Source organism: Hemiscyllium ocellatum, chromosome 37, assembly GCF_020745735.1.
Source record: "Hemiscyllium ocellatum isolate sHemOce1 chromosome 37, sHemOce1.pat.X.cur, whole genome shotgun sequence".
NCBI classification, from domain to species: Eukaryota; Metazoa; Chordata; class Chondrichthyes; order Orectolobiformes; family Hemiscylliidae; genus Hemiscyllium; species Hemiscyllium ocellatum.
In genome coordinates this window covers 21,198,188-21,221,808 of record NC_083437.1, presented here as the reverse complement: position 1 = coordinate 21,221,808, position 23,621 = coordinate 21,198,188, and the positions used below count along the sequence as shown (strand labels likewise).

Below are 23,621 nucleotides of genomic sequence, written 5' to 3'. Positions count from 1 at the left end.
CTAAGGCTGTGTCCACGGGTCCTAGTCTCCTCGCCTAAGGAAACAATTTCCTAGCGTCCACCTTTCCAAGCCATGTATTATCTTGTAAGTTTCTATTAAGTCTCCCCTTAATCTTCTAAACTCCATTGAATACAATCCCAGGATCCTCAGCCGTTCCTCCTATGTTAGACCTACCAGTCCAGGGATCATCCGTGTGAATCTCCGCTGGACATGTTCCAGTGCCAGTATGTCCTTGCTGAGGTGAGGGGACCAAAACTGGACACAGTACTCCAAATGGGGCCTAACCAGAGTTTTATAAAGTCTCAGTAGCACAACGGTGCTTTTATATTCCAACCCTCTTGAGATAAGTGACAATATTGCATTCGCTTTCTTAATCACGGACTCAACCTGCATGTTTACCTTTAGAGAATCCTCGACTAGCACTCCCAGATCCCTTTGTTCTTTGGCTTTACAAATTTTCTCACCATTTAGAAAGTAGTCTACCCTGTTATTCTTTTTTCCAAAGTGCAAGACCTCGCATTTGTTCACGTTGAATTCCATCAGCCATTTCCTGGACCTCTCTCCCAAACTGTCTAGACCCTTCTGCAGCCTCCCCACTTCCTCAGTACTACCTGCCTGTCCACCTAACTTCGTATCATCGGCAAACTTCGCTAGAATGCCCCCAGTCCCTTCACCCAGATCATTAATATATAATGTGAACAGCTGTGGCCCCAACACTGAACCCTGCGGGACACCACTTGTCACCGGCTGCCATTCCGAAAAAGAACCTTTTATTCCAACTCTCTGCCTACTGTCAGACAGCCAATCCTCAATCCATATCAGTAGCTCACCTCGAATACCATGGGTCCTCACCTTGCTCAGCAGCCTCCCGTGTGGCACCCTATCAAAGACCTTTTGGAAGTCTAGATAGACCACATCCACTGGGTTTCCCTGGTCTAACCTACTTGTCACCTCTTCAAAGAATTCCAGCAGGTTTGTCAGGCATGACCTCCCCTTACTAAATCCATGTTGACTTGTTCTAATCAGACTCTGCTCTTCCAAGAATTTAGAAACCTCATCCTTAATGATGGATTCTAGAATTTTATCAACAACCGAGGTTAGACTAATTGGCGTATAATTTTCCATCTTTTGTCTTGATCCTTTCTTGAACAATACTAATTGCTAAAGCAGTTGATGAGTGTTAAAAATGGCAATGCAACGCCAAATGGGTTTTTGAAGCAAGTGGTTTATATATTCAACCCAAGCATATGAAATTCAATGTTTAGAAGTATTTCCAAGTGTACAAATACCATTTAGTTTAATGTCTATTTTCATCCTTCTTCAGTTGCCAGTCCCATGTGTTGTCATACCTCTATTTTAGAAATTGTCTCGGTTTTGTTCCACAGTAAATACTGATGCCACGCCAATGAAATGTTGTTTTTAAAGTCAGTATTTAACTCTATTTGAGAATTGAATAACAGACTGCAACCTATCTTGCAAACTTCATTATCATAATCACAGTGCCATTTAGATTCATGTGCCCTTCAGGATATCTATATGTAGAAAATTTGTCCTAATGTAGCTTGATTTTATTTGACAATCTTCCTGTGAAAGGTCTTGGCATGTTTTCTTGTGGTAAAAGTCTCTATGTTAATAGAGTTTGTTGTTATTGCTGTCCACTGTATTGTTGGTCTCGATAAAAAATGTAGGCTTTGGGTTTTGTGCATGACTGATGAAAGCAGCAGCCAAAGAGACTTTGATGGCATTTCAACCAAACTTGAATGAGCACAATATCTTTCCATCACACTGCATACTGAAAAGCTGAGAGTTGATTTTTACAATTTGGTAGAATTTTGCTTGCTTATATTACTGGGAGGCATGCCAGAGCCTTATTTCCAACTTATGTTCATTCTGCACATTGTTGGGGCCAGATAGCCATTTATTCTTTGAAGGAAAGGGTAAAGACCACCTTTTTACCCTAATCCTGAAGATGAACAATCGGATGTAAATAGTTGTTTGGTTGTATTGAGTGCAACCAAAGTACTCATGTATTGAACGTAAGTATTGCTAAAAAAGGGCACATTTTGTCAAAGCTTTTCATATTACACTAATCAGTTCATTTCATCAGAATATCACTTAAAGGAGCAATCCTACATTTATACTGCATGGAGGCTAGTGAATCTATGTTCCAAACTAGCCAGGGGACTGTGTATGAAGAAAATGATTTTTGCCTTGGTGAGGTAGGATTAAACACCATGTCCAGTTATTTTACTTCCTCAGAACATTTCCACATTAATTCTTTTTCAGAATCTTTGCATTTATGCAAAAAGTCTTATTGTTATTAGAAAACCATTTCTTACACAAATCAGCTTTTCAGATTCCAGTTTTTTAATAAATATTTTATTAACTTTTATTTCAACTCTTTTATGAAAGCAACTATATATTTAAAAAAAAATACAAAAAGGTAGAGGTCGTACAACAGTGTTATATCGCAATACTATTATTAATAAACTACCTACTATTCTACCAGAACAAACGTATCTACTTAAACTAAACCACAATCAAATTGAATAAAAGTTAAATTAAGCTAAATTCAAATTAACTTAAATTAAATTACATCACATTACTTTACTTTATTCTATTTCACTCACCACACCTCCACTGAAACTCCCACCGCTGGAAGCGCCAGTCATTGTACCCATATTTCTTTCCAGTCTCCCCCCTCCCAGGGCCCCACAGGCCACCCAAACTGAGTCCTACAGCTATACCGTGGCCCTGATCAATATTGCCGATAAGTCTGCGTCTGTATAATTTAGAAAGGGCTGCCACGTCTATATATGGTGCACCATATTTGTAAGGTAGGTTTGGGGTAGATGCTGAATCTCCAGCTTGTGCCTTCCCATAAGATCTGGAGGTTTTTCCAACATCCAATTCATTAAAATGTTCTTCCTTGCACAGTGCGTAAGAATGTTACACAGTCTCTTCCTGTGTTTCCCCAGAGACGGCAAGTTTGGCAACCCCAGAAGGAGAAATAACGGATGCACCTTGACTTCAATTCCCACGATTTCCTTCAGCCCCCTTACAATGGCACTCCAGTATCTCCAGATCTTGCAACATGACCAAAAGCAGTGTGTAAAAGTGCCTGTACTAATTTTGCATTTGGGGCATCCTGGAGATGCTCCTCTCTTGAACTTAGCTAGCCTCTCTGGCGCCATATGGGCCCTGTGTAAAATCTTGAATTGCATGGCCAGTGCTTTGTTACATATTGAGATTTTCTTTGTTTTTCCATATATCTTCCCATGTATCCAATAAAATATCCTCTGCTAGTTTTTGATTCCAAGTTTCACAGAGTCTCTCCATGTCTTATAAGGCATGTCTTTTCTCTAAATGATACAGAGTACTAACAGAAAGAATGTCCATGCATCGGAGCACTCTTTTTCTCCCTGTCTGACTTGTAAGGCTGAGCCAGAAGCATGGTCCTCCTCTGTCTATAATCCCTTATCTGAAAGTACCTGAAAAGGTCTCTATTAGCCAATCTATACTTCTGACTTGGTTGACTAAACGACATCAAGACCTCCCACTTGAATAAATCTGCCAAACAAGAGATTCCCTTATTTTCCCATACCTAAAAGCAGGAGTCCGTTGCCCCAGGTCAGGTTCCTTTTGCTTTGCGTTGTCCACCTACAGTTACAACTTTTGGACGCTGCAGGAAATCCTGCTGATGTTTGTCATAGAGTCATAGAGATGTACCACACGGAAACACACCCTTCGGTCCAACATGTCCATGCCGACCAGATATCCGAACCTAATCTAGTCCCATTTGCCAGCACTTGGCCCATATCCCTCTTAAACCCTTCCTATTTATATACCCATCCAGATGCCTTTTACATGTTGCAATTCTACCAGCCTCCACCACTTCCTCTGACAGCTCATTCCATACACGCACCACCCTCTACGTGAAAAACCAGAAGAGAAAATGCTGGAAAATCTCAGCAGGTCTGGCAGCATCTGTGAGGAGAGAAAAGAGCTGACGTTTCGAGTCTAACTGACCCTTTGTCAAAGCTCTGCATGAAAACGTTGCCCCTTAGGTCTCTTTTATATCTTTCCCCTCTCACCCTAAACCTACGCCCTCTAGTTCTGGACTCCCCCACCCAGTGAAAAGACTTTGTCTACTTATCCTATCCATGCCCTTCATGATTTTATAAACCTCCTATAAGGTCACCCCTCAGCCTCCAACAATCCAGGGAAAACAGCCCCAGTTTATTCAACCTCTCCCTATAGCTCAAATCCTTCGATCCCGACTATTTCCTTGAAAGGATTCAGAAAAGATTTACAAGTTTCACAATACCCTTCTGATCAGAAGAACACCAGAATTGCATGCAATATTCCAACAATGGCCTAACCAAAGTCCTGTATAGCCATAACATGACCTCCCAACTCCTGGACTCAATACTCTGACCAATAAAGGAAAGCATTCCAAACGCCACCTTCACTATCCTCTCTACCTGCGACTCTACTTTAAAGGACTTCGCCATGTTGTGACAAGTTAAATGAGCATTACCTGCTGCTAAACTCCTGCCTTTTCTCCATACCCTTGCATATATTTTTATCCAAATAATTATCCAATGATCTCTTGAATGCCTGAATTGCATGCTGTAACTACTTGCTGTGTGAAAAAACTTTTTCTTACTCATCCTTGCTGTTTTTGCAGCTCACTTTCAATCAATGAAATCTGTGCTACTTGTTTTTGTGACTTTTGAGTGGGAACAACTTCACTCTATCTACTCTATTCAGCCTGCACATGCTTTTGATAACCTTTATCTGATCTCCTTTTAGACTTCTTCTCTCAGAGAACAATCCCAGCCTCAATCTCTCCTCGTAACTGAATTCCTCATCCCAGGAACCATTCTTATAAACTGTTTTTACACTCTCTCTCCAATTCGTTCACATTCTTCCTGTAATGTGGCACTTGGAATATACAGTAATCAATGTACAATACAATACTGCAGCTGAGATCTAACAACTGTCTTATACAAGTTCAACATCACTTCCTTGCTCTTAAACTTATGCTCTTATTAACAAAGCATGCTTTACTTACTGCTCTCCCTACCTATCCTCCTAATTTTAATGAACTGTGCCCATATGCACCAGGTCACTCTCGTCCTGAATCCCCCAACTCCCCCACCTGCCTTAGAATTATTCTCCTTGTTTATATTGTCTTTCAATGTTCTTCCTACCAAAATGCATCAGCTCTTTCTTCTGTATTGAAGCTCATCTGCCATCTATCTACCCATTCTTCCAACATGTCTATGTCCTTCTAGAGTTCCATGTCTTTATTGCAGTCGGGAATCCTTCAAATTTGTCAGCTGCACACTTTGAAATTGTCCCTAAATTCAAGATCTAGATCATTATTATATATCTGGAACAGCAAGGATCCCCACTACTGGCCCTCGGGAAGTCCACCTAAAACCTTCCTCCAGCCAAAAGTTGACCATTACTCATTCTGTTTCCTGTTACGCCGATTATTTTATATCCATGTTGCACTCCCAACTGTTGCCACTGACCTTTTTATTCAATGACCTGTAGCTTTCCTCTCAAGTATTAAGTCGCAGTGTATCAAGCAACTTTTGAAAGTCCATGTACACCATATTAATGGCATTACCATCATTGATCCTCTCTGTTACCTCTGCTAGGAACTCCAGCAAGTTAGCTAAACATGAGTTCCCTTAAAGCCATCCTCTTGATGGCCATTAGGGATGGGCAATAAATGCTGGTCCAGCCAGTGAAGTTCATATTCCTGAATTAATTTTTTAAAAATGTCTGTGAAGATGCTTACATGCTCTCTCCACATTCCTTAGCTTTGCAGTTCCTTTTCAGTGACGGCATGGTGAGAGAAGGTGTAACTGCTGATCCGTCGCCTTTTAATCACTTGGGTCTTAGTCTTGAAAGAGTGTGTATTTTCTCAATCTAGTGACTCATTAAGCTTTCTGAAGTTCTTTAGAAGTGCAAAGTTCATCAACCCTTTCTTATTTCAGAATTCTGGCAGAGCCTATCTGTTTGTTTCCAAACAACTTTCTGGAAAATAAATGAAGACATGACAGCCACTGATTGTCTTCACTCTCCTACTGACATTGCAGGAACTATCAACTCCTCAAAGATGAATTGCTGGACAGCATTCACAGTAATGTTTTAAAATAAAAATCTGAGCATTTACAATTAATTGCTCCCTGATATACTTTGCTTGTTGTTTTACCCTTTAGTATATTGTGATTTCTGGTTACCAATACTGGTCTATTTGAGCATCCCTGATTTTAAATACACAATCTTTGGTTGCCATGGCTTTAGCTCCTTTATCCTCATCTATGGAATTTCCTTCCCAGATATTTCTACCTTTACCCCTCTGACTTTAAGAAGCAATTTAAACAAAATTGTAGTTATTTATTCTAATGTGGCTCAATGCCACATTTTGATAATCTTACTGTGCAGTGTCTTGATATGTTTTCTTGTGATAGTCTTCTCCATATAAAAGCAATTTTGTTTTTTTGTGTACTGATGTAATGGTTTGGATAAAAAGTTTGGGCTTTGGGTTTTGTGCATGACTAACAAATGCAGTATCAAAGAGGTATCAACAATTTTTCAACTAAACTTTAATAAAAAAATACAAGTATAATTTCTTCAAATTACTCTGTATGCTGAAAAACTGTGGTGATTGATTTTATAATTTGCTAGTTTGCCAAATCAAGGGGAAAAGCAGCAATTATACTGCGTGAGTTGAGTGCATATTGGTTTGCATATGGACTCTGAAACAGGTGTTGCCATGGAGAATGCTCTCTAACAATGATTGACAGTTAAAAGTCAGACTTTATATAAATGTAAAACTTAGTAAGTTGCCTCTGATTCATCAGGGCAAAAAGCGTGGTCCATATATTAATACATGTAGCTTTCATCTACACGTAATTATGCCATTGTGTGAGCCCAATTGACAGTCCTAACTTGGTTGGTAGCATACACCTTTGCAAGCTCCACCTGTTGCTTGAGCATTTTGAGGTATATCGCCCTGGAAGAGTAAAGTGGGCATTTGACAGACGTGCCTGAGGGCCTGCTAAAAGATGAGTCTGTATGATATACAATGAGAAATGACCTGATTGGTGTATCTGTTATTCTACCTAATGTGTCCCATTTTAAGTATCAAATTTGCATGCTGAGGAAATGACTCAGGTCTATGAGTGGTAATGAGGGCAACCTTACAGCATGTGGTACTGTAGGAATCACCATGTGTGTGTAAATCCATCTCTTAATGTTGGTTTGCGGTGGACTGTTGTCCAGAAACCTCTGGATGATTTTCCAAATAGGACATTGATGAAAGGGAGCTCATTTCAAATATGAATTTGAGTGCAAGATGGAGCCCATTAGGAAATTCTTTAATGCAGCTGTGGATTAAAATATAACAAACATGTTATTAACGCATTGGAAGTATGTAAGAATTTGGAGGTTAGGTGTCATTGCATTGAAAGCCTGTTTCTCATGGAACCCAACAAAGATATTTGATAAATCTGAGCCTAGCAGAGATCCCATTGCAGCACGATCTGTTTGTGCATTCATGATATAGTTTAAAAATTGATTCATTATCCAAGTTGCTGAGTTCATAATGTCAATAACTGTTCGTCAGAGTGTCTAGATTGTCATGATGTAATGCTATATTGCAGATGTTTATGGCTTCTTTGAGTAATATATTGGTGAATAGGCTATTAATGTCAGATGAACATAGACACCACATATTATCAATATGCAAGTCTTCTGTGGCCATCACAAATGTGAAGGAATCCTTTAGCACGTAAGTGAAAACCCTCCTCCAGTCTGGTCAAGTCTGTACATATGAGCAGAAGAAGTAGGAGTGTAATGTTAAAAGATTAATGTCCAGAGATATTCAAATTTAGTGTAATATGAAAGTGTTAAACTGCACTGACTGAGCATTCTGGAAACGGGTGGAGACGACATTCATGCAGGAATGTGGATGACTGTCACTCCATTTGGACAGTCATTTGCTACTACTACCCTACTATTATCAAATCAAACTATCATTCAGTGCCTTCGATTCAGAAATGCTTTCATAGCCATCCTCCTGAAGCTAGGACATACCATACCTACATTGTCTTGGAATCCCCAAGTCAGGAAATTGTTTACATAACGATTCCCCAGAATTGGGGAATTTACATTTACATTATCTCTGAGGATGACCTCATCCTATCATTGTACCTTATGATAACATGTGACTGTGAGGGAGTGGCTGGGGGTTGTCTTGAGTGGCATTTGGTTATGTTGGGTGAGTGGCCTGAGTACTTGTAAGCATTACAACTGACCTGTATAAAGGGGATGTGTTTTCCTTTGTTCGGAGCCTCTTTGACTCAACTTAGCATGCCTGCAAAAGGGTCAAAGAGGTCACCTAGCTTGTTCAGGCTTTAATAAACTAACTGCTTGCAGTCATTTGTGTACGCGAATTACATCTTGTGTGTGAAACCTCGGGAAAAGAACAGGAGCAGGTATAGGCTATTCAGTCCCTCTGTCATTCAATAAGATCAGAACTGATCTGATTATAACCTCAAGTCAGCATTCCCACCTAACCTAAGTCAATTCAAGTCATTCTTGTCTAGCTCATTGATAATTGGGTTTAATCACAATGGTTCTAAAGGCCTCAAAGACCTATAAAGTGCTGGTTGGGCCCCCCACTATAATTATTCTGAATCAACCTGTTTGTGCATGTTATGGCATACCACCAGGACTGGTAGGAGTTGCACCTGAACTTTCTGACAGAGTTGTCTCCCTTTGCCCGGGATACCATTTATTGCTCTTCTATAAGTGATATCAAATTAATTTCAATCCCCTACACTTTCCCTACAACCTTGTGAATATTTTGTCTTCAAGCATGTAGTTAATACCATAACTGAGAGAAACAAGAGAATATGTTTTGAGATTTAATGTTGGGAGGCAATACAAAGGACATTTTTCTCAAATTGGAAAGTGCAGGAAAATAAATACAAACCCTCTATTACACCATCCAATTGCTTCTTGTACTTAATGTTTTTGGTTCCACTGTGAGATCAAATATTTATTTGTATGTGCAAGTTCGTCACAGTCAGTACTTTTTTTTAATTAAAAAAAAGTATATTTTTCATGTGTTGTTGGCAAGGCCAACATTTATTGCCCAACTCTAACAAATTCTTTGAAGAAGGTGGGGCACTACTTTCTTGAGTACAACTGAGTAGTTTGCACCATTTTGAAGGATATTTGAGAGTTTGGAGTTGCAAGCCAGATGGTAAGCATCACCGATTTCTTTCCCCTAAAGTACAATAGTGAATCAGATAGATTTTGTGACAAGCTATAGTTTCATTTTTGCAATGATTGGTATATTGTTATTCTAAGTTCTATTTAAATTTGAATTCACCAGCTGCCACGACTGACAGGATTTGGACTTGTCTCTATTTCATTAGCTGATGCAACTGGATTACTAAGTGATTAGTATAACCACAGTTATACATATCCTGACCGGTTAATCATTCAAACAATATTCACTTAAATTCCTGCCTTACGACATTCCAGCTTTTGGGTTCACACCTCCCCATATTTAACTCCTGATTCTAAAAGACATTTGTAAATAATCAATGAAAATCTTTGTTTGGCAGACATCGGCATTTCATATTTTTCCAGGCATGCTGGAAAATCAAGAATATGGAAATGGCTATATTTACAGATAAAGCCCAGCATTATCCTCACTTAATAGAACTGTGCTTTGTTTTAAGCTGTCTCCAATGATGGCTGACTCCATTAGACGTAGGCAGGCTAAGTCACTGCTTGGATTGAAAATTCACAGCAAGTAATTTGACAATATAAGGAGGGGTAAGTGAGGGGCTCCCCAACATGTAAATATTGGCCTGAACGTTATAGATTGTCACTTATGATTAACATTTATGGGGAATCTTTGATTGAGGAATTTCTAAGAGGCAAAAATGAAAACAGGAGTAGATGGATAAAGTTAATCAATGGATAGTGTAGAATCTGGTGAACAGACCTGAAACAGGTAAAATAGAATAGAAAATTTTCAAGTGTCATGGGTCAGCAATACCCAATGTTGACAAAATATAGAAATCCCTTCACATGGAGTGATTGCTACAAGAAAAAAATGGGACAATAGTTCAAAGTGCCTCCTCTTCTTCCCCCCCCCCCCCAAACCCACAGACTCTGTCCACAATTTCTCACCATCTTATTCTGCTCATGTACCATTGTTTTAGTGTACTCTGCGTAAATTATATTTAAGGCCCTCAATTGTGCAAAAAGGTATTAGAGTCCATGCCTCTGAAGCCACTTCAATTGTTTTTATACCTAAAGATACTGTATAAAAGCAAGCAGTTGCAAGATGAAATTGCAGTGCGGGTGTGGTGGTGAAAGGGTAAACTCTTGATCATAGGGAGTGGTTCTAATTGGAATTGAGCTGGTTCATGAACAGAATCCGAAAAGGAAGTAAGGAAATGCAACAATCTAATCATTTACCTATTAAATATTCTTCACTGTCACAATCTGTTTTAATTTGTTTTGTATATTAAATTTATTCAGATCTGTATCTTGAAATTGCTTAACCTGAAACTGGTATGCTTTTCAGCTTCTGCCCGGCATCAGTTGTTAGGTAAGTCGTTTTGTTGGATAATTAATCAACAGCTGCTGATGAATTCATTCTTGCCTCTTAAGATTGAGACTTCTTTCTGTTATTCTCAGCTGTATAATTTATTCACAAATTGTCAAATGTTTTGGAATGATATGTAATTCTAATTGAAGTGACTCTTAGAAAACTAGACATTCACAGGTAGTTAATAACCAAGTTGTTTTCCTTCTCGTCTATTTTTAGAAGTTGTGGAATATTTGGCATGATATTAATATGCCATTTTATATTATTCATGCACATCAGTCAGAGACTGGATTATCTCAAAGAATTGTACTTTGAAGAAGAACTAAAAGAATTTTAATGCAATTCATATTATGTAAAACGAAACTAAGAACTAGGTGGTGAGGGATCATGTGAATTGCAGTATCAATGTAGAAAAAGTAACATAAAAATGGAGTTGTTCTTGTGCTGAAGCTGCAGTGACATGGAAAAGTTAGGAATGGACATCTGGTGGGTTCAGCTGCAGCTTGTGTACAGGTGAGGAATCTACGTGCACTGTACTTGAGCCAAGATCTCACGCATGATTTAAATGTGACTCCTCAGAAATTGAAATCAGATTAAATCAGTTTTTTTAAGATTTGCACTTACGTATTTCCAACCTGTAATTGCATTGAAAATATTAAGAAAATGGCCTTTGGATCGTATTGACCCAACTGAATGTGATGGCAATTTTCTTTAGTTACTTTATAACGATTCAACATCAACATCTTCTATGTCATTTTCTGCTAACCCATAAAGTTCAGTTCTAAACTTACCGTGAAGGTTGCTCATGCAGTAGTTTAACTAAATTATAAGTTCCAATTCCAGTGGAAGGAAATGGACAGTAAGACTATAAATAAAAATAATGGGGGAGGGGGGTTGCAAAGGCATGAGCTCATAATGTCTGCAAGTACAATATTAAGAATTTGATTAAATTGCTTTTAGCTATGATGCTCCATTTGTGTGTGTTGAACTTATGATGTCCTCCCTCAAATTTCACATACTTGTCTGTGACATAGTTCATACATTCATAATCATTTTTGCTGCTTTTTCTCATGCTTTCTTGTAAGTAAGAGTACAATTTTTATTACATTTGAACTATTGGGGTGAAAATCCTGGGATTCTGAAACATTTTAAAAGTATTTTGAAGTACTGACTTGCTTTTTCTCATTCAAGTTAGTAATTATCTGACACTTAATTTGTGCAGAATCTTCCTGTCCCTTATTGGCCCAAATCTGGACCTTTGCCTTGTTATGTGCTGGTTCAGGCTGCTTTTGTTTTGAAGCAGTTCATGTAGGGCTCTGGGCAGAGAGAGAAGTCGGGAAACATTTTTTTGTTTGCTCTAGCGAAGACACAATGGGCTGAATGCCTTCTTTGTAGCTTTCGTTAGGTTTTTATTGTTTAGTGATGTTTCTTATCCCCAGGTCTCTTGTCTTGTCTCCTGCACCGATTTCTCTATTGTTATTGATGTTGCTCAGTTTTTGATCTGGTATCTAACAATTTCAGTATTATCTTTCAGTTGTCACTACTTGGCATAGTTATATCTTCTTCTGTTCTGGAGATCTTCAGCACCCCTTTATCTTAGTTGCCTGCAAGTTTGAAACTATTTGTTTAGTTGCGCTGTTTGTTATTTGTTTTAAGAGTAACAGCAATGTTCTAAGCACTGAATTCTGATGATATAATTCCTCAAACATCCTTGTCAGAAATAGATGGCCCCACAGACAATGCTTTTCTGATTTAAGTGGCTTCCTTTGTGACCCTGGATTCCCTATATTTAGCTTAACTGGAAATCCTTATTTTAGTCCAAAAGCATAGTACCGTAGATGCCAGAAATTTGAAATAAAAACAAAAAATTCTCTAAGAACTAAACAACAGATATGGTAAGAATGTGAAATAACATTTGGGGGTTGGGGGGAGGCAGTGACCTTGCTGGACTGTTGAACCAGAGACACAAGTAATGTTCTGGGGACTCTGGTTCGAATCCTGCCAAGGCAGATGTTAGAATATGAATTCAGTAAATATCTGGAGTTAAGAGTCTAATGATGACTGTAAATCCATTGTCAATTGTTGGAAAAACCTCTCTGGTTTGATAGTGTCCTTTAGGGAAGGAAACTTATCTTTAACTGCTCTGGTCTACATGTACTCCAGACCCACAGCAATGTGGTTGACTCTCAACTGCCCTCTGGGCTTTTAGGGATGCATACCAAATACTCCCTAGCCAGCAAAGCCCTCACCCCGTGAATGAATAGAGATCAAATTGACTCGCTCACTCAACCTGAAATGTTAATCTGCCTGTCTGGAGCAGTTGTCAGAGCTGCTGGTGTTTGTTTTTCCTTTTTTGCTGGTCAAAAAATTTGTGTGTAATCCTTTGGTCAAATAGTCTTCTAACTTTGTCTGTACTCAAGAAGAATTCGTGCCATGGATACGTGACCAGAAGTTTATCAATTGTTGTCGATCCATCTTTACTGAAGATCGTGGTTCTCAGAGGGGAAAAATTGAAAAATCAATATCATTATCAAATATTCAATGTAGCCTTGAGTGGCTGTGTAACAGTAGATAGATAATGCCAAATATGGAAAGAAGGCACTTGCTCTGCCACCAACAGCCATTAAGAAGAGCCCCAGCGTTGTGTGTTACCATAAAAATAATCCTGTCATAGAGTCATACAGCATTGAAACCGACCTTTGGTCCAATCAAACCATGCCAAACATGTTCCCAAATAAAACTAGTCCCACTTCCCTGGGTTTGGCCCATATACCTCCAAACCGGCATGGTGGCACAGTGGTTAGCACTGCTGCCTCACAGCGCCTGTAGACCCGGGTTCAATTCCCGACTCAGGCGACTGACTGTGTGGAGTTTGCACGTTCTCCCCGTGTCTGCGTGGGTTTCCTCCGGGTGCTCCGGTTTCCTCCCACAGTCACAAAGATGTGCGGGTCAGGTGAATTGGCCAAGCTAAATTGCCCATAGTGTTAGGTAAGGGGTAAATGTAGGGGTATGGGTGGGTTGCGCTTCGGCGGGTCGGTGTGGACTTGTTGGGCCGAAGGGCCTGTTTCCACACTGTAAGTCTAATCTAATCTAATCTAAACCTTTCACCCCGCCCCCACACCAATCTCCGTCCCCGCCCCTGCGCCTAATCCCACCCCCACTCTCAGCTCCAGTCCCACAGCAGGTCCTAGCTCCCAGCCCTGCCGTGTCTTCACCCTCCCTCCAGACCTCCCCCTCTCTGATGATGAAAGATCAGTCCTCAGCAGAGGCCTCACCTTCATTCCCCTACGCCCTCGGATTAATGGGTTCAACACGCGGCGAGACATTGAACAATTCTTCCGTTGCCTTCGCCTCCGTGCCTACTTTTTCAACCAAGACTCTCGCCCACCCTCTGACGACCCCCTTCTCCCGTCTCCAACACACCCCATCCACCTGGACACCCCGTGCTGGCCTCTTACCCACCCTCGATTTCTTTATAGCCAACTGCCGCTATGACATTAACCGACTCAACCTCTCCACCCTCTCTTACCCACTCCAACCTCTCACCCTCGGAACGTGCAGCCCTCCACTCCCTCCGCTCCAACCCCAACCTCACCATCAAACCGGCAGACAAGGGAGGCGCGGTAGTAGTTTGGCGCACCGATCTTTGTACCGCTGAGGCCAAACGCCAGCTCGCAGACACCACCTCCTACTGCCCCCTTGACCATGACCCCACCTCCCACCACCAAACCATCATCTCCCAGACCATCCATAACCTCATCACCTCAGGGGATCTCCAATCCACCTCCTCCAACCTCATAGTCCCACAGCCCCGCACCGCCCGTTTCTACCTCCTGCCCAAAATCCACAAACCTGACTGCCCCGGCCGACCCATTGTCTCAGCCTGCTCCTGCCCCACCGAACTCATCTCTGCATACCGTGACACGGTTCTGTCCCCCTTAGTCCAAGAACTCCCCACCTATGTTTGGGACACCACCCATGCCCTCCACCTCCTCCATGATTTTCGCTTCCCCGGTCCCCAATGCCTTATCTTCACGATGGACATCCAGTCCCTATACACCTCCATCCCCCATCACGAAGGATTCAAAGCCCTCTGCTTCTTCCTTTCCTGCCATACCAATCAGTACCCTTCCACCGACACCCTCCTTCGACTGACTGAACTGGTCCTCACCCTGAACAACTTCTCTTTCCAATCCTCCCACTTCCTCCAAATTAAAGGAATTGCCATGGGCACCCGCATGGGCCCCAGCTATGCCTGTCTCTTCGTAGGATATGTGGAACAATCCATCTTCCGCAACTACACTGGCACCACCCCGCACCTTTTCCTCCGCTACATCGATGACTGTATCGGCGCTGCCTCGTGCTCCCATGAGGAGGTTGAACAGTTCATCCACTTTACCAACACCTTCCACCCCGACCTCAAATTCACCTGGACCGTCTGAGACTCCTCCCTCCCCTTCCTAGACCTTTCCATTTCTATCTCGGGCGACCGAATCAACACAGACATCTACTATAAACCGACTGACTCCCACAGCTACCTAGACTACACCTCTTCCCACCCTGCCCCCTGTAAAAACGCCATCCCATATTCCCAATTCCTTTGTCTCCACCGCATCTGCTCCCAGGAGGACCAGTTCCAATACCGTACAGCCCAAATGGCCTCCTTCTTCAAGGACCGCAGATTCCCCCAGATGTGATCGACGATGTCCTCCACTGCATCTCCTCCACTTCCTGCTCCTCCGCCCTTGAGCCCCGCCCCTCCAACCGCCACCAGGACAGAACCCCACTGGTTCTCACCTACCACCCCACCAACCTCCGTATACAGCGTATCATCCGCCGTCATTTCCGCCACCTCCAAACGGACCCCACCACCAGGGATATATTTTCCTCCCCTCCCCTATCAGCGTTCCGAAAAGACCACTCCCTCCGTGACTCCCTCGTCAGGTCCACACCCCCCACCAACCCAACCTCCACTCCCGGCACCTTCCCCTGCAACCGCAAGAAATGCAAAACTTGCACCCCTCAACGTCCTACGCTCCAGTGAAAAAAAAGTCCCCGCCTATTTTTATAAGTGAAATCCTCCATTCCCTGTCACCATTGACTGGCTTTAAAATTACTTTTGACACACTTAACAGACAAACTCCATTTTTTTCTATGAAACTCATTCATATTTTTACATTGCCATAAATAATTAGCACCACGAGTTACAGAAATTTGAACAGTGAAAATTCACTTAACTTAGTCCCAGGCAGTTCACATTTGAGCAGATTGCACCTTTTACCATTTGGAGTTTAGAATAATGAGAAGTGATCTTATTGAAATATGTAAGATTCAGAGGAGACTTGACAGGATTGATTCAGAGAGGATGCCTCCCCTTGGAGGATGGCAATTGATTGGCCTACTGATGGTGGATAGTCAGTCAGTTCAAAGGCAGCTTGGGGTGGACAATAAATGCTGGCCAGTCAGCAACACCGTCCTACAAGTGATTTTTTAAAAATGAAACAAAACTAAGACCAGGGAACAGCGTTTAAAATGTCGCGCTTTGTAGATCTTGATTTGAGTAGAAATTTTTGTCTGAGGGTTCCTAGTCTGTGAAATTCCCTTCCCTAGAACGTAACAGAGACTGGGTCATCTAATATATTTGAGGCTCTTGATGTACAAATCTTCTCAAAACTCATTATTTGAGGCTGAATTAAATACTGTAGAATTTTGACAAACTATTGAGTCAATAGGGGACTAACAAACAAGTGAAGTTGAGACTAGGGCCAGATCGCTGGATGACCAAGCAGGCTTGATGGTCCAAATGACCTACCCCAGTTTATAAGTCCAGTGTCCTAAATCAGGTTTGCAAGAATGGAATCATAGAATCCCTGCAGTGGTGCATTGAGTCCATACGAACCCTCCAAAAAGCACCCCACCCACTGTAACCCTGCATTTTGCATGGTTAATCCACCTAATTTACACATCCATAGACACTACAGGCATTTTAGCATGGGCCAATTGCCCAACCTGCACATCTTTAGACTACGGGAGAAAACTGCAGCATCTGGAAGAAACCCACACAAACTCTAGGAGAATGTGCAAACTTAGCACATTAACCAGGGCTGGAATTGAACCCAGGTCCTGGGTGCTGTGAGGCAGCAATGCTAACTGCTGAGCCACTGTGTTGTCCCTAGGGAATCAACTGTTGTTGATACTCCAGTAAACAGAGGGCATCTAAGACTTTACTGGAATCTGAGTGACCATAACAGTGGAATAAAAATGTTGGCATTGAAGAATATATCAGTTGGAGATTGGAAGTTTATTGTGAACTCTTTGAAGTTGTTAGTAGTGACACTGATAGGTAAATACCAAGGTAAACTGTCCACTGAAGTAGTTGTCTGTTCTTTTACAGATAGCAGCCAGCTGCTGAAGGATCAGCCATCCGGTTATGGTACAGTCCGGCACACTGGGGCCATCGTCGCCATGGTAATGTATTACAGAGAAGCTAAGAAGACTTACATTGGGTGTTTGGTCATCAATATTACTTATTTTAAAATTTTGCAAGTATATTTCATTCTCTTCTATGAAGTGCCTTAACTCTTCAACCTTTCCGATTGCAACTTCATCTTTTAGCCGGCAATGGCAGTTGTAGTCTGCTCTGCAGTGCCATCTGGGTAGCTATTAATTTGCCCAGAAGGTTTGGGGAGACATCTGCACACCAACCCAACCTATACTTTAGAACATTAAAGCACTGTACAGGTCCTTTGGCTCACAATGTTGTGCCGAGTATCTTGATCTAAGATCAACCTAACATACACACCCCTCAATTTACTGCAATTTGTGCTTGTTCAGCAGTCGCTTAAATGTCTATAATGTCATTGACTCTATGCAGAAAGTGGTGGGTGCATGGAATACACTACCAGTGGTGGTAGTAAAGAACCTATTTCTGACATATCCCCATATCTTCCTCTAATCACCCATTCCAGCAGTCAATGAATTAAGTAATGAAAGCAACGATTGATTTATTCCTTCATTCATTGAATGAATCAACCTTTACTTTCATGACTTAATTCCTTCATTCAATGAATCAAACTTTGAATTTGTTTGTTCGTTCGCTCATTCAATGCATCAGACATTGGATACATTCACTCATTAATCAATTGATTAATTCATTCATTCAATGAAATAATATTTGCATTCATTCATTCTTTCACTTATTACTTTATTGGTTGGGGATGGGGAGGCTTTAAGACTTCCAGTAATGGTTCTTATTGAGTTAGCAAGATCAGTGATTAATTTTGAGGTGGTAAAATAACAGAACTGAGGCATGTAGTGGACAGAAAACTACTCCCAGGTTTATTTTCTTTTGAAGCAAAACAGTCTTAGAATTTGATAGATCCAGGCAACACTTAATTCCAGAATCCAAGAATTTAAGGTTTTCAATTTTAGATGTGCCAGATTTTTCCAATTGTATTAAGTTTTTGTGTGTTACCTCCATTGTACTAAGTTATTAACAAAGATTCTGGAATTTTTTTCAGTCAAGTGAATAACCTAATATATATATCTTTGTAGTACCAAAAACTAAATACATTTTCTATGCAGGAGGTGACTGGATACCAGCGAGTGCAATGGAGAGTAATTCTCTGCAATATTCTTACTGTGCTGACAGTGGGAATATTGTGGGTCATCTTTCACTGGAAGCCAGTTCTGGAAGTACTTGTTAAGTGCCATCCCTGCCATCTGAGCCAGTCTGACTGGGTCATAATCAAGGTAAGAGAAAACAAGCTTGAATGTGGAATTTAGCTGACACTGAAACTTGAGAAACAGTTAATAGTCTGGAGCAGTGAGGTTACTATTGTAAGTTTTAGCAGAAAGTAAACTGAGAGGTAATTGTTTGCAGCTGTGCTCTGGGTAGTGAGGGAAGGACAATAACTATTGGCTTGGACAGTGATGTCCCATGAATGTGTTAATTAAAAGTTCCTTGTTATTATTGTGCCTTCAATGAGGTTGTCGGTGATTGCCTTTTCAATACAAAACACGTTTTCCTTTCTATCCTTGTATGTATTTCAGTCTGGTAAAAATGATTGACCTATTGCTACACTGGTGAAAACATAGTTATCTTCTTACAAGCCTAATTTTTAGTGGGTTATGGTGGAGAGAGGATAGTGAAAGCAATCTGGTAAATCTCTAGACCTCCCCCTTTTATTGCTTTCTGTTAACGAGTTATGTTGTGACCTCATGTTTAACAATGCACATATAACTTACTTTATGATGAGTCATAAGTAAATAGTTGTACACGTAGCTTTGCTGACTTGAACGAGTGTTTTGTTTAATTTTGAAGTGGTGCTCCATTTTAAAGGTGAGTCAGATTGGTCTGATTTTCCTTTAACTTGGTAAGATATTGCACATTTTAAAGATTAATTAGCAAGTAGCCAGTACAAGGCGACTCCTGTATCCGTGGGTCTGCTTACCGCGGAATCAGTTACATGCGGTTAACCGCAGCCCGAACATATAAAAGGGAACGTTTCAAAACCAAAGACAAGGAGGCTGATGGAAGGTACGTTGCCCATTTAAATGAATGGGTTCGCTCCTGTCCGTGGTTTCGAGCTTCCACAGTAGGTCATAGAGTACTGGAGATGTACAGCATGGAAACAGACCCTTTGGTCCAACCTGTCTATGCTGACTAGATATCCCAACCCAATCTAGTCCCACCTGCCAGCACCTGCCCCATATCCCTCCAAACCCTTTCTATTCAGTTACCCATCCAAATGCCTCTTAAATGTTGCAATTGTACTAGCCTCCACCACATCCTCTGGCAGCTCATTTCATACACGTACCACCCTCTGCATGAAAAGGTTGCCCCTTAGGTCTCTTTTATATCTTTCCCCTCTCACCCTAAACCTATGCCCTCTGGTTCTGGACTCCCCGACCCCAGGGAAAGACGTTGACTAGTTATCCTATCCATGCCCCTCATAATTTTGTAAACCTCTATAATGTCACCCCTCAGCCTCCGACGCTCCAGGGAAACAGCTCCAGCCTGTTCAGCCTCTCCCTGTAGCTCAGATCCTCAACCCTGGCAACATCTTGTAAATCTTTTCTGAACCCTTTCAAGTTTCACAACATCTTTCCAATAGGAAGGAGACCAGAATTGCATGCAATATTCCAACAGTGGCCTAACCAATGTCCTGTACAGCCACAACATGACCTCCCTACTATACTCCATACTCTGACCAATAAAGGAAAGCATACCAGAAGCCACCTTCACTATCCTATCTACCTGCAACTTTACTTTTAAGGAGCTATGAACCTGCAGTCCAAAGTCTCCTTGTTCAGCAATACTCCCTAGGACCTTACCATTTAGTGTATAAGTCCTGCTAAGATTTGCTTTCCCAAAAAATGCAGCACCTCACATTTATCTGAATTAAACTCCAATCTGAGGTAACCCTCTCTTCGCTGTCCACTACACCTCCAATTTTGGTGTCATCTGCAAATTTACTAACCTTACCTCTTGTGCTCGCATCCAAATCATTAATGCAAATGACAAAAAGTAGAGAACCCAGCACTGATCCTTGGGGCACTCCACTGGTCACAGGCCTCCAGTCTGAAAAACAACTCTCCACCACCACCCTCTATCTTCTACCTTTGAGCCAGTTCTGTATCCAAATGGCTAGTTCTCTCTGTATTACATGAGATCTAACCTTGCTAATCAGTCTCCCATGGGGAATCTTGTCGAACGCCTTACTGAAGCCCATATAGATCACATCTACTGCTCTGCCCTCATCAATCTTCTTTGTTACTTCTTCAAAAACCACAATCAAGTTTGAGAGACATGATTTCCCACACACAAAGCCACGTTGACTATCCCTAATCAGTCCTTGCCTTTCCAAATACATGTACATCCTGTCCCTCAGGATTCCCTCCAACAACTTGCCCACCACCGAGGTCAGGCTCACCAGTCTATAGTTCCCTGGCTTATCTTTACCGCCCTTCTTAAACAGTGGCACCACGCTTGCCAACCTCCAGTCTTCTAGCACCTCACATGTGACTACCGATGATACAGATATCTCAGCAAGAGGCCCAGCAATCACTTCTCTAGCTTCCCACAGAGTTCTCGGGTACACCGATCAGGTCCTGGGGATTTATCCAACTTTAACCGTTTTGAGAGATCCAGCACTTCCTCATCTGTAATCTGGACATTTTGCAAGATGTCACCATCTATTTCCCTACAGTCTATATCTTCCATATCCTTTTCCACAGTAAATACTGATGCAAAATAATATCTCCCCCATTTTCTGTGGCTCCACACTAAGGCCGTCTTGCTGATCTTTGAGGGGCCCTATTCTCTCCCTAGTTATCCTTTTGTCCTTAATATATTTGTAAAAACCCTTTGGATTCTCCTTAATTCTATTTGCCAAAGCTATCTCATGTCCTCATTTTGCCCCCCTGATTTCCCTCTTTACTATACTCCTACTTTCTTTATACTCTTCTAAGGATTCACTCGATCTATCCTGTCCATACCTGACATATGCTTCCTTCTTTTTCTTAACCAAACCCTCAATTTCTTTTGTCATCCAGCATTCCCTATACCTACCAGCCTTTCCTTTCACCCTGACAGGAATATACTTTCTCTGGATTCTTGTTATCTCATTTGTGAAGGCTTCCCATTTTCCAGCCGTCCCTTTACCTGCGAACATCTGCCTCCAATCAGCTTTTGAAAGTTCTTGCCTAATAGCTTCAAAATTGGCTTTTCTCCAATTTGGAACTTCAACTTTTAGATCTGGTCTATCCTTTTTCATCACTATTTTAAAACAAATAGAATTATGGTCACTGTCCCCAAAGTGCTCTCCCACTGACACCTCAGTCACCTGTCCTGCCTTATTTCCCAAGAGTAGGTCAAGTTTTGCTCCTTCTCTAATAGGTACATCCACATACTGAATCAGAAAATTGTTTTGTACGCACATAAGAAATGCCTCTCCATCTAAACCCCCAACACTATGGCAGTCCCAGTCGATGTTTGGAAAGTTAAAATCCCCTACCATAACTACCCTATTATTCTTACCGATAGTTGAGACCTCCTTACAGGTTTGTTTCTCAATTTCCCTCTGACTATTGAGGGGGTCTATAATACAATCCCAATAAGGTGATCATCCCTTTCTTATTTCTCAGTTCCACCCAAATAATGTCCCTGGATGTATTTTCGGGAATATCCTCCCTCAGCACAACTGTAATGCTATCCCTAATCAAAAATGCCACACCCCCTCCTCTCTTGCCTCCCTTTCTATCCTTCCTGTAGCATTTGTATCGTGGAACATTAAGCTGCCGGTCCTGCCCATCCCTGAGCCATGTTTCTGTGCTTGCTATGATATCTCAGTCCCATGTTCCTAACCATGCCCTGAGTTCATCTGCCTTCCCTGTTAGGCCCCTTGCATTGAAATAAATTTAATTTATTAGTCCTACCTTGTCCCTGCCTGCCCTGACTGTTTGACTCACTTCTGTTCTCAGCTGTACCAGTCTCAGATCAATTTCTTTCCTCACTATCTCCCTGGGTCCCCCCGCCCCACCACCACCATTTACTAGTTTAAATCCTCTCAAACAGTTCTAGTAAATTTCCCTGCCAGTATATTAGTCCCCTTGCAATTTAGGTGCAATCTGTCCTTCTTGTACAGGTCATTTCTACCCCAAAAGAGATTCCAATGATCCAAAAATGTGAATCCTTCTCCCATATACCAGCTCCTCAGCCATGCATTCATCTGCTCTATCCTCCTATTCCTGCCCTCACTAGCTCGTAGCATTGGGAGTAATCCAGATATTACTACCCTTGAGGACCTCCTTTTTAAATTTCTGCCTGACTCTCTGTAATCTCCCTTCAGAATCTCAACCTTTTCCCTTCCTATATCGTTGGTTCCAATGTGGACAATGGCCTCCTGCTGGCCCCTCTCCCCCGTGAGAACATTCTGCACCCTCTCTGAGACATCCTTGATCCTGGCACCAGGGAAACAACACACCATTCTGCTTTTTCTCTGCTGGCCACAGAAACATCTGTCTGTACCTTGGACTACAGAATCCCCTAACACAATTGATCTCTTGGAAGCCAACGTACCCCTCGTTGCATTAGAGCTTGTCTCAATGTCAGACACTTGGCTGTTCATGCTACGTTCCCCTGGGAATCCATCACCTCCTACATTTTCCAAAACAGCATACCTGTTTGAAATGGGTGTATCCACAAAAGACTCCTGCCCTAGGTGCCCACCTCTCTTACTTCCTCCTGGAGTTAACCCATCTATGTGACTGTATCTGAGACTTCCCCCCCCCCCCCCCCCCCCCACCTTAGTTACCCTTAAACTGTCTTTAGACTCCCACATCTGACAAGAAGTACATATCATTGCAAAGGCCATTTTTGCTCCTTCACAATCTACAGACCCAGAAAATAACACCGTCTTATTCCTCTACAAAACACTGCACCAGGTTAAATTAATAGCTATGGCTTATATTTTAAGTTTAATCAAGAGACTTCTCTCCAAATACATATAATCAAGAAAGAACCCACTGTACTCACTAATACAGCCTTTCTCTTGGACAGACTTAAAACAGCAATTAACTTATCTGATTCTGTGTTGTGAACTTCACCCAAATCGGTTCCTCCAAGATCAGTTGTGAAATTCACTGTTTGTTAATTGTCCCAGATGCACTCCGATGTCCAGCGACACATGAATTCAAAAACAGCAAAGTCAGTAACTGTGCAGGTTCGCTCTCTCTCTCTCTCTCTCTCTCTCTCTCTCTCTCCTGCACTGTCCTCACCATGTGCTTCCTTTGTCTGTTCTTCTCCCTTTTAAAACTGCTGTTGTTTTGACTTTTTTCCCCAAAGTTCCAAAACAATGCAACAGCATATAAAACAGTAATTGCTGCTCCTGAAATTCAAGGAAATCACCTCCAGCACCTAAAATACCTCAAAAAAAAAGGAGCAGCTCTTATATCCAGAAAT

General features: G+C 41.6%; 1 protein-coding gene across 5 annotated transcripts in view; it reads left to right on the top strand.

Annotated features, from left to right (window-relative positions):
- Window positions 1–23,621, top strand: part of atp13a2 (ATPase cation transporting 13A2) — a 100,997-nt gene that overhangs the window by 17,200 nt on the left and 60,176 nt on the right. For 3 of the 5 annotated variants that reach the window (XM_060852331.1, XM_060852330.1, XM_060852332.1), the window contains exons 2-3: window positions 17,052–17,125; window positions 18,242–18,409. In XM_060852331.1, coding sequence (XP_060708314.1) covers window positions 17,052–17,125; window positions 18,242–18,409 — 242 coding nt within the window. Of the gene's footprint in view, window positions 1–10,593; window positions 10,658–11,085; window positions 11,171–17,051; window positions 17,126–18,241; window positions 18,410–23,621 lie in introns of those variants that run through there. The other 2 variants (XM_060852333.1, XM_060852334.1) reach the window with 2 other exon arrangements.